Below are 10,687 nucleotides of genomic sequence, written 5' to 3' on the forward strand. Positions count from 1 at the left end.
TTTTTTTTTTTTTTTTTTTTAAATAGTTGGTTCCTCATCCAAGTAGTTGGTTTCCCTATAGGCTTGAGTCCGAGAACTATGCAATGCCCTGGTTCTGTCCAAAACCTAGTTTTCCTCATCCAGGTAGTTGGTTTCCCCATAGGCTTGAGTCCGAGGACTATGCAATGCCCTGGTTCTGTCCAAAACCTAGTTTTCCTCATCCAGGTAGTTGGTTTCCCCATAGGCTTGAGTCCGAGGACATGCAATGCCCTGGTTCTGTCCAAAACCTAGTTTTCCTCATCCAGGCAGTTGGTTTCCCCATAGGCTTGAGTCCGAGGACTATGCAATGCCCTGGTTCTGTCCAAAACCTAGTTTTCCTCATCCAGGCAGTTGGTTTCCCCATAGGCTTGAGTCCGTGGACCATGCAATGCCTGGTTCTGTCCAAAACCTAGTTTTCCTCATCCAGGCAGTTGGTTTCCCCATAGGCTTGAGTCCGTGGACCATGCAATGCCCTGGTTCTGTCCAAAACCTAGTTTTCCTCATCCAGGCAGTTGGTTTCCCCATAGGCTTGAGTCCGTGGACTATGCAATGCCTTGGTTTTGTCCAAAACCTAGTTTTCTCATCCAGGAGTTGTTTCCCCATAGGCTTGAGTCCGAGGACTATGCAATGCCTTGGTTCTGTCCAAAACCTAGTTTTCCTCATCCAGGCAGTTGGTTTCCCCATAGGCTTGAGTCCGTGGACTATGCAATGCCTTGGTTCTGTCCAAAACCTAGTTTTCTTTGGCACTGGAACTTGGTTTTACGGGAGTTAGCTCCTCGGCCAAGCCCCTAGAATTATTCGCGCGATTAACGCTGACAAACGTAGCCCCTAATCAAGAAGCATAGCCCCTAACGGAACTTTACGCTGAAACTCTATAACCAATTGTTAGGAATAAAAAAGGAACTATTTCGACCTACCGCCTATGCCAACACACAAGCCTTCCCCACAGACGGCGCCAATTGTAAGGACACGATTCGTGGCGGGCCGTAACAGTGTCGGGTTCGCGCGTGAAAAGGCCCTAACAATATCATTTGTAGAGCGTGGGTTTGGAAGGTTAGGCCTTGATCGACAGGCGGTGGGTTTTTCGTGGTGTTCGTACAAGTTTAAGTTTTCCTTCACCCCTGGAGTCTTTCTCCTAGAGGTGGGCTGGGAGGCTTTGGTTTTTGGCCATTTTTCCCAACCCCTTCTCTAGGTTCCTTATTTTTCCTTTTATACTCGCCTGCGTCCACTATCCTTCATCCACGTATAGGGTCAACCTTTCCAAGGCTGATACTTGTCCCGTCAGTCTATACCCAAAGTCGTTGGGAATGGTTGTAAAAACCAAAGAATGCGGCTCTGTCAGGTTCAGAGCATTAAATGGCAGTAACAGCAGCTTTCCCTGGATATTTTAGATCTTTCTTCCAAGTTTCAGTCCTATACCGTTTTTACCCTTCTTTCTGGGGGTACTTTGGGTCTGCCGAGGACTGAACTGCCCTCGGCGGTATCCAAAGGCTATCTTGTCGAGTTTGGGCCATAGCCCTCCTCGGCTTGGGCCTTCGGATTCTCCCCGGGTAGATAGGCCTGGCCCATAAATCATTTGGGCCCCACAGTATTAATTAAGAACATATTTGTCATTTTATAGTATGAAGTGATGGGTTCCATAAAAATTTGTGATCTCATATCCTCCTTTTCCGTCTAAATTGAGCTGATGCCAAATCAGTGGGCCCCAAATCAGCGGAAAGGAGATATCTTCAATCCTTTTCCCCTCTTTTCTCTTCCTTTCCACCATTTCTAAACACATTGTAAGAGTTGTAGTTCAACCTAGTTGGGTCTCCTAGTTTGTGACAAATATATCCAAAATTCAAATTCTTTATCTATGTATATAAAAAAAAAAAGTAGAAGTTTTACTTTTATGTTAAAAATTTTAAAAATTTTTTATAAAAAAAATAAAAAAATTATAGTTGTAGCAGAGTTTTATTAAATGAAATGAGGGATTCATATTATTATATTTCAAGGGTACTTAATATTAATCTTTGTTCAATCATATATATATATATATTCCACATCTTCCATCTTTTTCCACCAAAATGGTTTTTACCATATGATTATCGAAAGAGGAAAAAAAAAAAGATTTCCACCATTTAATGTTTACAATGAATCCACTTGATACTATTATATTAAATCGATACTATTATATTAAATGTTATAAATTTAAAAGTGTATTTAATGGAATGACATAGTTATGAAATGGGCTTGTTCGATTTTAGTTAAAATAAGGAGAATTTTATTTCTTGATTCTAAAAGAGTATAATAATAGTCACATACCTCTTATTATTACACATTGTCACATAGACTAAAATTATGTTTTAAAAACATGATTTCAAAAGAGAGTAATATATAGCAAATGCATGATAAGATTTTCCAATTCCAATAATAGTAAACACCATTCATAGGGGCACACATTTTGGTAGAACTTATAAGCAATGCAAGGGTAGTTTTCCCCCCTTGACTTGTTAAGTTGGTAATTTTTGATTAAAGCAAAATCACTTGCACTATTTTTACTAAGCAATAGTTATAACAAAATCATGTCAGTAGTTGAAAAAAAGTAAGGAAAATGGGTGACTTGAGGGCAATTGTTAATAAACAATTTTAACCAAATTTTGACACCATTTACATGAGAATATGAAAAGTCGTTAAAAAACTAATTTTCCTTTTCGTTTTTCATAAAAAGTTTTTAAAAATATTTTTTAAATCAATGCCCCCAAAGCATCTGTTATTTTTTCCTATATACAATTGTATTAAATTTGATGGGCACAATGCACTAGGTATATTGGGTTATTAACTATTTAACAGGCCGGATCAGGTTGGGCCGAAAAAGAAAACTCTAGCCCATGACCCTACCCATGGGCATTGCCTATTTTGTCTTTAGTAGGCTAGACTGCTGGATTGGGCCTAGTTGGCTACCTATGGGCTTAACTTAATTATTTTTTAGGAGGAAAAAATCAAATTTTAATAAGAGAATAATCAACATTTTTTTAATGGAATGAATCAAAAAATTTAATGCTTAATTAAATTTGTTTTATAGTCAAATCTATTTAAATTATTTTTTTTTATTTTATGGATACCTATTTATTTATTTTTATTAAGGCTTTAAATGGTTTTTTATTTTTATCTTTTAATAAAAAAAATTCAAAAGATTAATTCAAAGTTGCTAGACTATTAAATATATATATATATATATTTAGTAAACTAAACTTAACATTATTACTTTAAGTATCTTAGTGGTTGGGAGATTTCTTAAGAAATTCCTTTACAATGTCATAAAATTAATCCTCCATACTCATCCTATATATTTTTGTTATAAATTTTGAGTTAGTGGGCATTGCAACAGGCTAAGCCAATGGACTAGGTCACTAGGGTAATGAGCTATCCATGAGTTTCAATAACATTGAGCCGGATTGCCCATTAGCCTAATGAGTTGTTGGGCTACTGGGTCGGGCCGTAGGCCATTAGCTATTTGGTAACCCTTGTATAGTACATGTTTTTCTTTGTTTCAAAGTGGATGTGTATCCTCATCCACTTACCAGTCAGGTAGCACATGAATCAAGACCTTTGGAAGTTGGAACTAGGTACGTCAAAGTAGAACAATGGCTAGCAGGTTTATTTTCTATATACGTGAACCTTGGAAAACCATCCGTTGTAGTAAATGATAGAAGCCCAAAAGTTGGCAACATTCAACAATATAAGCCAAACTACAAACAGCCTCTTCTTATTCCAATGAAACAGTATACTACTATTTCCATATTAACAAAGATGGCTAGAGAGACTAGCAACATGAAAAACAAATCTGTAAGTTATGACAGTAGTGATGAGGAAGAGGATTTAGTTGATTTTGGCCTAGCACCAGAGAAGTTGACCCTTGGCCGAAGAAAGAAACTTCTTGTTCTTAGCTTAGGAGGCTTACTGTGCCATAGAGTCTTCGCCATGACAAGTCCAAGATTCCAAGATATCGCGACCCTGATACATCCTATGGAAGCTTTTTAGGTGAATATCATTTTGTCTTTAAATTTTGGCATGTTTATATGTTTAGTTTTTGCAGCTAATCAACCAGTACAACATCTTTCTCTTATCAGTTTACAAGAGGCCTCATTTTGAAGAGTTCATGAAATTTTGCTTTGAAAGATTCGAAGTTGGAATATGGTCTTCTGCAAGGGAGTGAGTCGAACTAAGCCATGAACTCTGCATTTGTTTTCAATTCATATTTTCCATAAATTGCATTTTTTCTATGTACTTGTTGTTATGAAGTAATTTGTGTGGTTATTAGATGGCATCTGAACAACACCTTGGACTGTATAATGAGAGGAATGAAAAACAAGCTTGCAGTTGCCTGGGTGAGAAATAAGTAACTTAAACATGTGTTATCTCAGTAAAGGACTTTGAAATAGGGATTTTATTTTTATTTTTTTCAATTAAATCTTTATTTTCTTGGTTTTTTTAGGACCAAGATAAATGCACTAATTCTGGGTTTAAGACTTTGGAGAAGAAGGACAAGCCGATCTATTTGAAGGAGTTGAAGAAACTAGGGAGTCTCGGTTTTGAACATTCATCAGAAGTTTTGCTGATAGATGACAGGCCATATAAGACCTTGCTAAACCCAGTAAAATAATCACTATCTTTTAAAAGTTTTAAAATTTTACCATGATTTTAGTTTTTCATTTAATTTTTCTTTCCCGAATTTACTGCAGCCCCATACAGCAATATTTCTTAATGAATACAATGTTGACCAAGTTAATGATACAGCTTTAGGTGAGACAAAATATAACCACCATGCTTCAACGATGATAGCTTGATATATTCAGATGAATTTATGAATTATAATTTCAAGCTAATGTTGTCAATAGGTCCAAATAGTGAACTGCGGCTGTACTTGGATGGACTCGCGGAAGCAGAAGATGTTCCTTCTTATTTGAAAGAATATCCATTCGGGCAGCCTGCAATAACTCCAGAGCATTCTGATTGGGAGTACTATTCCAGGATTATCCGCCGTCTGAAGGAGGAATGATCGACTGAATAACGGAATTATGAAATAAAATTCAGAGACATTCAAAATGCTCTATCTGGGTATAGGAATGAAAGTTGTTTTTATGTTTAAGTGAGCTGTCTGCTAGTGTAATTGATCATGTAATGGCTTCCTCTAGTTATGTATTTGAATCACTTAGTTTTCCTTGCTGAGCAATTTCTTGTCTCTAACATGAAGAATCTAATATTTGCCTCACCTTCATTAATTTTATTCCTGCATATAGCGTTGACTGTAGTTGGTCCATTTGATTTGAGCAAATCACTTATGAGCGTACTGCACCTTCATATTTATCCAAAAAGTAATCACATCAACCATAGTATTCCCATTTTTTAACCAGGCAGATGGACACGTTAACACAAATCTGTTTTAATCTCGAATATGATTAATTGCCAGTGCAGTTGTTAGACTATCTCAAATGCATGCATGCATGAACATTACGAACAGAATAGTCACACATATCAGGATGTTTACAAAATCAGGAACAAATAAATGATGACAGTATTAGCATTTTCATAAATTTCGCTCATATCTTCTCAATATTGTCTCTAATTCCTAATCTGAGATTGAAATTGTCGTACATGTTAAAAAAAAACAATTTGTTACAACAGAACTAACTGAAATTGATTAGCCTCTTCAGTTATCACTTCAGCATCCAAGTCCCTTAGATACACCTGAAATTAAAATAATTCACCAATAAAGTTGATTTTGAAAGACTATATATAATAATATCAGTAATAAAAGAATTATAGTAAACTTCACACTGTTTCACACCATGTGAACATTGTTGGATGTGCAGTAATAATAGTCTTAACAGAAAAGAGGAAAGAAAATGTAAGCCTACCTAGCATTCTATTCACCAGGAGCTGAGATATTGATGTCAGGGGATGGCCTCTGAACAGACTGAACTGCAGTTGGCTCTAAGCCATTCCAGCCGGAGCTAATCAGTGTGGCATTTTGGTTCTGTTTATCACTGTTGTCATCTGCTTCTTCATGTTTTTGTACTGGTAATGGTGATGTTGGGTTAAAAAAGTTATCAACATCAGGTTTTGCTTGTGAGATAGGACTTGCAACAGTCAGCATGGGTGGAGCACCTGAGATGGGAGATGACAAGGAATGTTCCCGATGGTGCTTCCTTTTATGTACCTTATAACCATTTGGCATGAAGCTACCAACAACAATCTGGCATATCATGCAGGGAAAATAGAATTATCAGTAATGTGGCTTGCCAGGTATTGTCTTTATAGAAAAAAATTAGATTCCATTAGAGCTGTATAACTTCATATTTCCTTTTGGATCGTTTATAAAATTAATCAATTAGTCCAATATTAAGATAAAATCCTTACTTGGAGAGGGCCAGCAGCTGTTAATAAACCAGCAATTCCACCACCTATTACACGACCATCAGGACCAGCCAATGAGACACTTAATCCACCAGTCCTACTCCTCATACCACCATTATCAGTGACTGTAAATGATCCAGATAAAGATAATATCTCAAAGCGGCCCTGCAAGAAACCATAATGTGCATGTCCTCAGACACAAAAACTAGTTCGGTTATGCAGGAATATTTCAAAAGAGGCCAATATCGAGGTATTTTGGTTATAAAAGGTATAAGTTCCTTTATGCACTACTCCAGATTCCATCAGAAATCATGAAACAACACAACCCAAAAATAAAAAACAACCCCCAAGGTACTTGCACTGCAACACCCGCCATAATCTTGGCAGTTTTTTCTAAAATAGAAAAGGATATAAAATGTTTTAATTCAACTTAGTTTCAGCTTGTAAGATGAGGCAACCAGTAAAAATCAAAGTTCTGTATAAAAGGAAAAGAAATTATTATCAGTGCAATCATGTCTAACAACCAACTATTGTCCAACTACTAATAGAATAGTTTATCATTTTTCCTCCTTTTGATTCCCCTCTTCTGCTGTTTGGAAAAGGATCTTGCCACTATCAACATGTGTGCTCAAAATTGTTTATTTAGTCAATATGAGTTTAAAAGGTATGAGAAACTAGAACATACATGGTTATAGAAGTCTCTCAACTGAAATAGCACATGCCTTCAGTGAGTTTACTTGCAAGTGAGGAAAAGAATGAGTGAGTTTACTTGCAAGTCAGGGAAAGAATCAGCCCCTCCAGCTTTGACAAAATAATATTGAGCTTTAATGGGCTATTTCTGGTAGCATTCTTGAGAAACAATTTTCTTAAGTTCTAATAGGCTAATAGCTCCTCAGATGCCTACAAAAGGTACACAGTTTTATTATACCAAACCACTCGTAGCGGCAAGGGGCACTTTCAAAAGAGCACCACACTTTCTTAGTTAAATTATGCTTATTCCTACTATAGAAGACCTGCTTATATTTGCTTAGACATCAAATACAATATAAAATAGGTGACTCATGGATGTATTCAAAGAAGAAACTAATAGAGCATCATCATCATCCTTGATGTGGCGTTCATAATTATGAATCTAATTCAAGTGATTAAACCATATAACAGACAAGGGCACAATACCATTTGTGTGAAAAAATTCAATGAAAATAAAAGAGATCCGGAGAATAATAGCAATAAGAGAAGAGAAAAAACAAATCCTAGGGCATGCCTCGTATGTCAAGATTCCACCAGAGGAACCTGGCTGGCGAATGGTAACATTCGAAATAGCACCATTGGCAGAAAGAACACATATTCCTCGAGGACCCTTCTGAGAAAAGGAAAGAATTTTTGCTGCAACATCCTGTAAGTGACAAACCAAAATCCTTAAAAAGGTAAACCAAAGACAATTAGTACATGAACTAAGGTCATAAAGCATTTGAATAACGTGACACCATATACATATATACCATTAGATTCAAGAGAAAATCAATCTCCACTATGAAATTGAGCATTGGAGCTTCCATTCAAAGCAATTATAGAGAATTCTTGATAAAAACCATTATTATTATAGCAAAGATAAAAATAGCAGATGGCCATGTAAATACAAATTTATTAAACATTACCTCTCCGGTATTAACAGTGACAACATGTGGTGTGAAGTCCCCTCCTGCTGTGTTCGCAAACAATTCACCTTCACAGATCAAAGTCCAGAGGTGAGATAAGTTAAGCTAAAACAATCTAAAGCAACTCATATTGAAAAAAGAAACTCATTATATAATATTATTATATATTAAACTGAGTACTCAATTTTTGGTCTAATTAGTATCCGTCCGAATATTCCATTCACAAAATTCAACAATATAAAATGTTTCCTCGGCTTATGATATATATCAAATTAAATATATATATATATATATATATATTCCATAGAAACCTAAACCCTAATTTTCATTATCTCCAGATATTAAGCCCCATTTAAATCCCCTAAGCAACCTAGATATGCAAATTTTATATTTAAAAAAAGTACATACTAGATAATTACACAAGTTCCTACTATCTCTGTGAAATTAAAATATAGAACCCAAACCCACAACTAACTCAAAATAATTTTGCAAATCCCTTAACGAGCCTTAATTGTAGGTTGGTGAGAAATTGGACTAAAATATATAAAATAAAATGAAAGTCTAAAGTCTTTATTGTTTTTTGTCCTAGTTTCCATGAACACAAAATAAAAAAACAAAAATAAAAAAACATGAAAACAAAAAAGGTGGGTAAGTAAACTTGATGTTTGTTGACCAACAATAAAAGAAAGTTGCAAACTACAGGCCACCAACCACAAACAAAACCTTAATAAATCTACTCTTTAGATTTTCCTACACTTTTTTCTCTGCAACCAAACAGTAAGTACACCCAGCTGTGTGGTACTTTCCTAAAAAAAAGACAAAAAACTCACCTAAAGAAGCAAGAAGCTGCCAGTTTCCAGAGCCAGGAGGCCTTCCTCTTCCTCTTTTTGAAGAAGAATAATCAGAAGGAGACAAAGTAAAACCAGACGGTGGTTGTGCCGCCGTATACGAAACCCTCAAGTTCCCATCTGCGTCGTATTTCCTCGGTCTCCCTCTCTTCTTTTTCCCTAACAAATCACCACTGCTCACTGGGGGGGTTGTCGTCGTTGCTGTTGTAGCTGTTGTCGTTGTGTTCGGGTTTGTGTTTGTGTTTGTTTCTGTCATCATCACCGTCGTTGTTGTTGTTGTTGTTGACACGCCAAGGTTTGTGTTGACAACAGCCATGTTGCTCAACGGGGCTGATGGTGAGTCAGTGTCCGAGTTCCCGAGTGACCCAGAAACCGTGCTCTCCCTCTCTTCCATTATTAAACAGGAAAGAGATACAGAAATATATGAGTGTGTATATAGATATGTGTGTGTGTGTGTGTGTGTGTGTGTGAGTGGGGTTTTTCTCTATGGTTTTGTAGAAGAGGAAGTGAAAGAAGTTTGAACAAAGAGAGAGAGTCTGCAAATGGCGCCAGAAGTGGAAGACAAAGGAGGGGCTGTAGCTTTTTTTTTAACTTTGGTGGGAGATTTTATATAGACTTCTTCCCCCCCATCAATGGTGGGGGAGAGAGGAAAATGACTGAGAGAATACTGAGGAGTATTTTTTTTCTTTCTTGTCTGGACTCCTAAACTAGTCTTATTATTAAATAGGCACAATTACGAGCATTACTTTTCTCTTTTTATATACCCAAACTACCCCTCTAATTTGAGATTTTTGACTATTTTTTATTGGAAAATATTGTATTTTTAAATGTCAGTATCTTTAAATTTTAAATACTGAAACGTTCTTTTTCTGCTAATCCAATTTTTGAGGTAATATAAAGAACATGAAACATTGTGAGGCATCATAACCACCTAAACTACAACTCAATTAGTGAATTCCTTCTACATTACCCACTTAAAGTAAATTCATTGAACTTTGAGCTTCATAACTCAATTAGTTGGTACTTTTTAATATTTCTATGTATTTAATCTGTCTCCCTCATTATAATTATCAAATTATTAAATAAATAAATAACTAAATTCGTTGATATCTTCATGCCATTAAAAAAATTAAATACAAATTGTGATAGACTCATGTGAATGTGGTGGTAGACTAGTTTAAAAATAGTGTGAAATTGTCGTGAATTTTTGTTGCGTCACTAGTTTTATTATTCTTAAAATCCATCCATTTAGGATTGAATGCTATACTTCCAATCTCTCATCTTAATAATAATGAAAAGAATTATTTGTATTTTACTATAGCATTTTGTAATGATAAGTAGATGAGAAAAAAAATTACTTTAGAAATAATAAATTTCTTCTAATTATTAAGGTTGAAGAGATTAACAAAATTTTCCAACTATATAAGTTTAAAAGTAATTGTTGTTGTATGGTAAGATTATCAAAATGCCATGGTTTCTAATTACATAGGTCTATCTGCTGTTCTGCACCATGGCAAACAGATATCTAGAGAATTGGAGGGAGTCTGAATATTATGAATAATTAACTTCAAAAATAAATATAAAATAGTATATTCATTCTATCTAATTGAATTAAACGGGTTACCTTGACGACTTACCTGTACTTATTGTAAGCTCAATAAGAATGATCGTTGAACTATGAGAAACCTTTTTTTTTTTTTTTTTTTGGGAGAAGAAACTAAAGTGAAATGAATATAAATTGTACTCCATCTAGTTTTGTCACCT

At 35.4% G+C, this 10,687-nt stretch overlaps 2 protein-coding genes across 2 annotated transcripts; one reads left to right on the plus strand and one right to left on the minus strand.

Moving 5' to 3' along the window:
• The first annotated feature begins 3,810 nt into the window (after window positions 1-3,810).
• On the plus strand, window positions 3,811-5,201 carry LOC115952050. The gene is made up of 7 exons (XM_031069142.1): window positions 3,811-3,846; window positions 3,972-4,041; window positions 4,131-4,212; window positions 4,322-4,388; window positions 4,496-4,654; window positions 4,743-4,803; window positions 4,899-5,201. Exons 1-7 carry the CDS (start codon window positions 3,811-3,813, stop codon window positions 5,057-5,059), a joined length of 636 nt encoding a protein of 211 aa, XP_030925002.1. The 3' UTR covers window positions 5,060-5,201.
• A 340-nt stretch (window positions 5,202-5,541) lies between these two features.
• On the minus strand, window positions 5,542-9,623 carry LOC115952204 (AT-hook motif nuclear-localized protein 7-like). Its single transcript, XM_031069282.1, has 6 exons — window positions 8,906-9,623; window positions 8,076-8,143; window positions 7,682-7,813; window positions 6,421-6,582; window positions 5,919-6,256; window positions 5,542-5,748 (listed from the first exon to the last, which is right to left on the minus strand). Exons 1-5 carry the CDS (start codon window positions 9,315-9,317, stop codon window positions 5,927-5,929), a joined length of 1,104 nt encoding a protein of 367 aa, XP_030925142.1. The 5' UTR covers window positions 9,318-9,623; the 3' UTR covers window positions 5,542-5,748; window positions 5,919-5,926.
• Between the last annotated feature and the right edge of the window lie 1,064 nt (window positions 9,624-10,687).

The sequence above is a fragment of the Quercus lobata genome, chromosome 7, assembly GCF_001633185.2.
Source record: "Quercus lobata isolate SW786 chromosome 7, ValleyOak3.0 Primary Assembly, whole genome shotgun sequence".
NCBI lineage: Eukaryota > Viridiplantae > Streptophyta > Magnoliopsida > Fagales > Fagaceae > Quercus > Quercus lobata.

Coding starts and splice junctions, on each gene's coding strand:
- LOC115952204 (XM_031069282.1), bottom strand. CDS start 9,317: ATGGAAGAGAGGGAGAGCACGGTTTCTGGGTCACTCGGGAACTCGGAC. Junction 8,144..8,905: donor GCAGCTTCTTGCTTCTTTAG/GTGAGTTTTTTG, acceptor TGATCTGTGAAG/GTGAATTGTTTGCGAACACA. Junction 6,257..6,420: donor CAGCTGCTGGCCCTCTCCAA/GTAAGGATTTTA, acceptor ATGATATGCCAG/ATTGTTGTTGGTAGCTTCAT.
- LOC115952050 (XM_031069142.1), top strand. CDS start 3,811: ATGGCTAGAGAGACTAGCAACATGAAAAACAAATCT. Junction 4,042..4,130: donor ATCCTATGGAAGCTTTTTAG/GTGAATATCATT, acceptor TTCTCTTATCAG/TTTACAAGAGGCCTCATTTT. Junction 4,804..4,898: donor AGTTAATGATACAGCTTTAG/GTGAGACAAAAT, acceptor TGTTGTCAATAG/GTCCAAATAGTGAACTGCGG.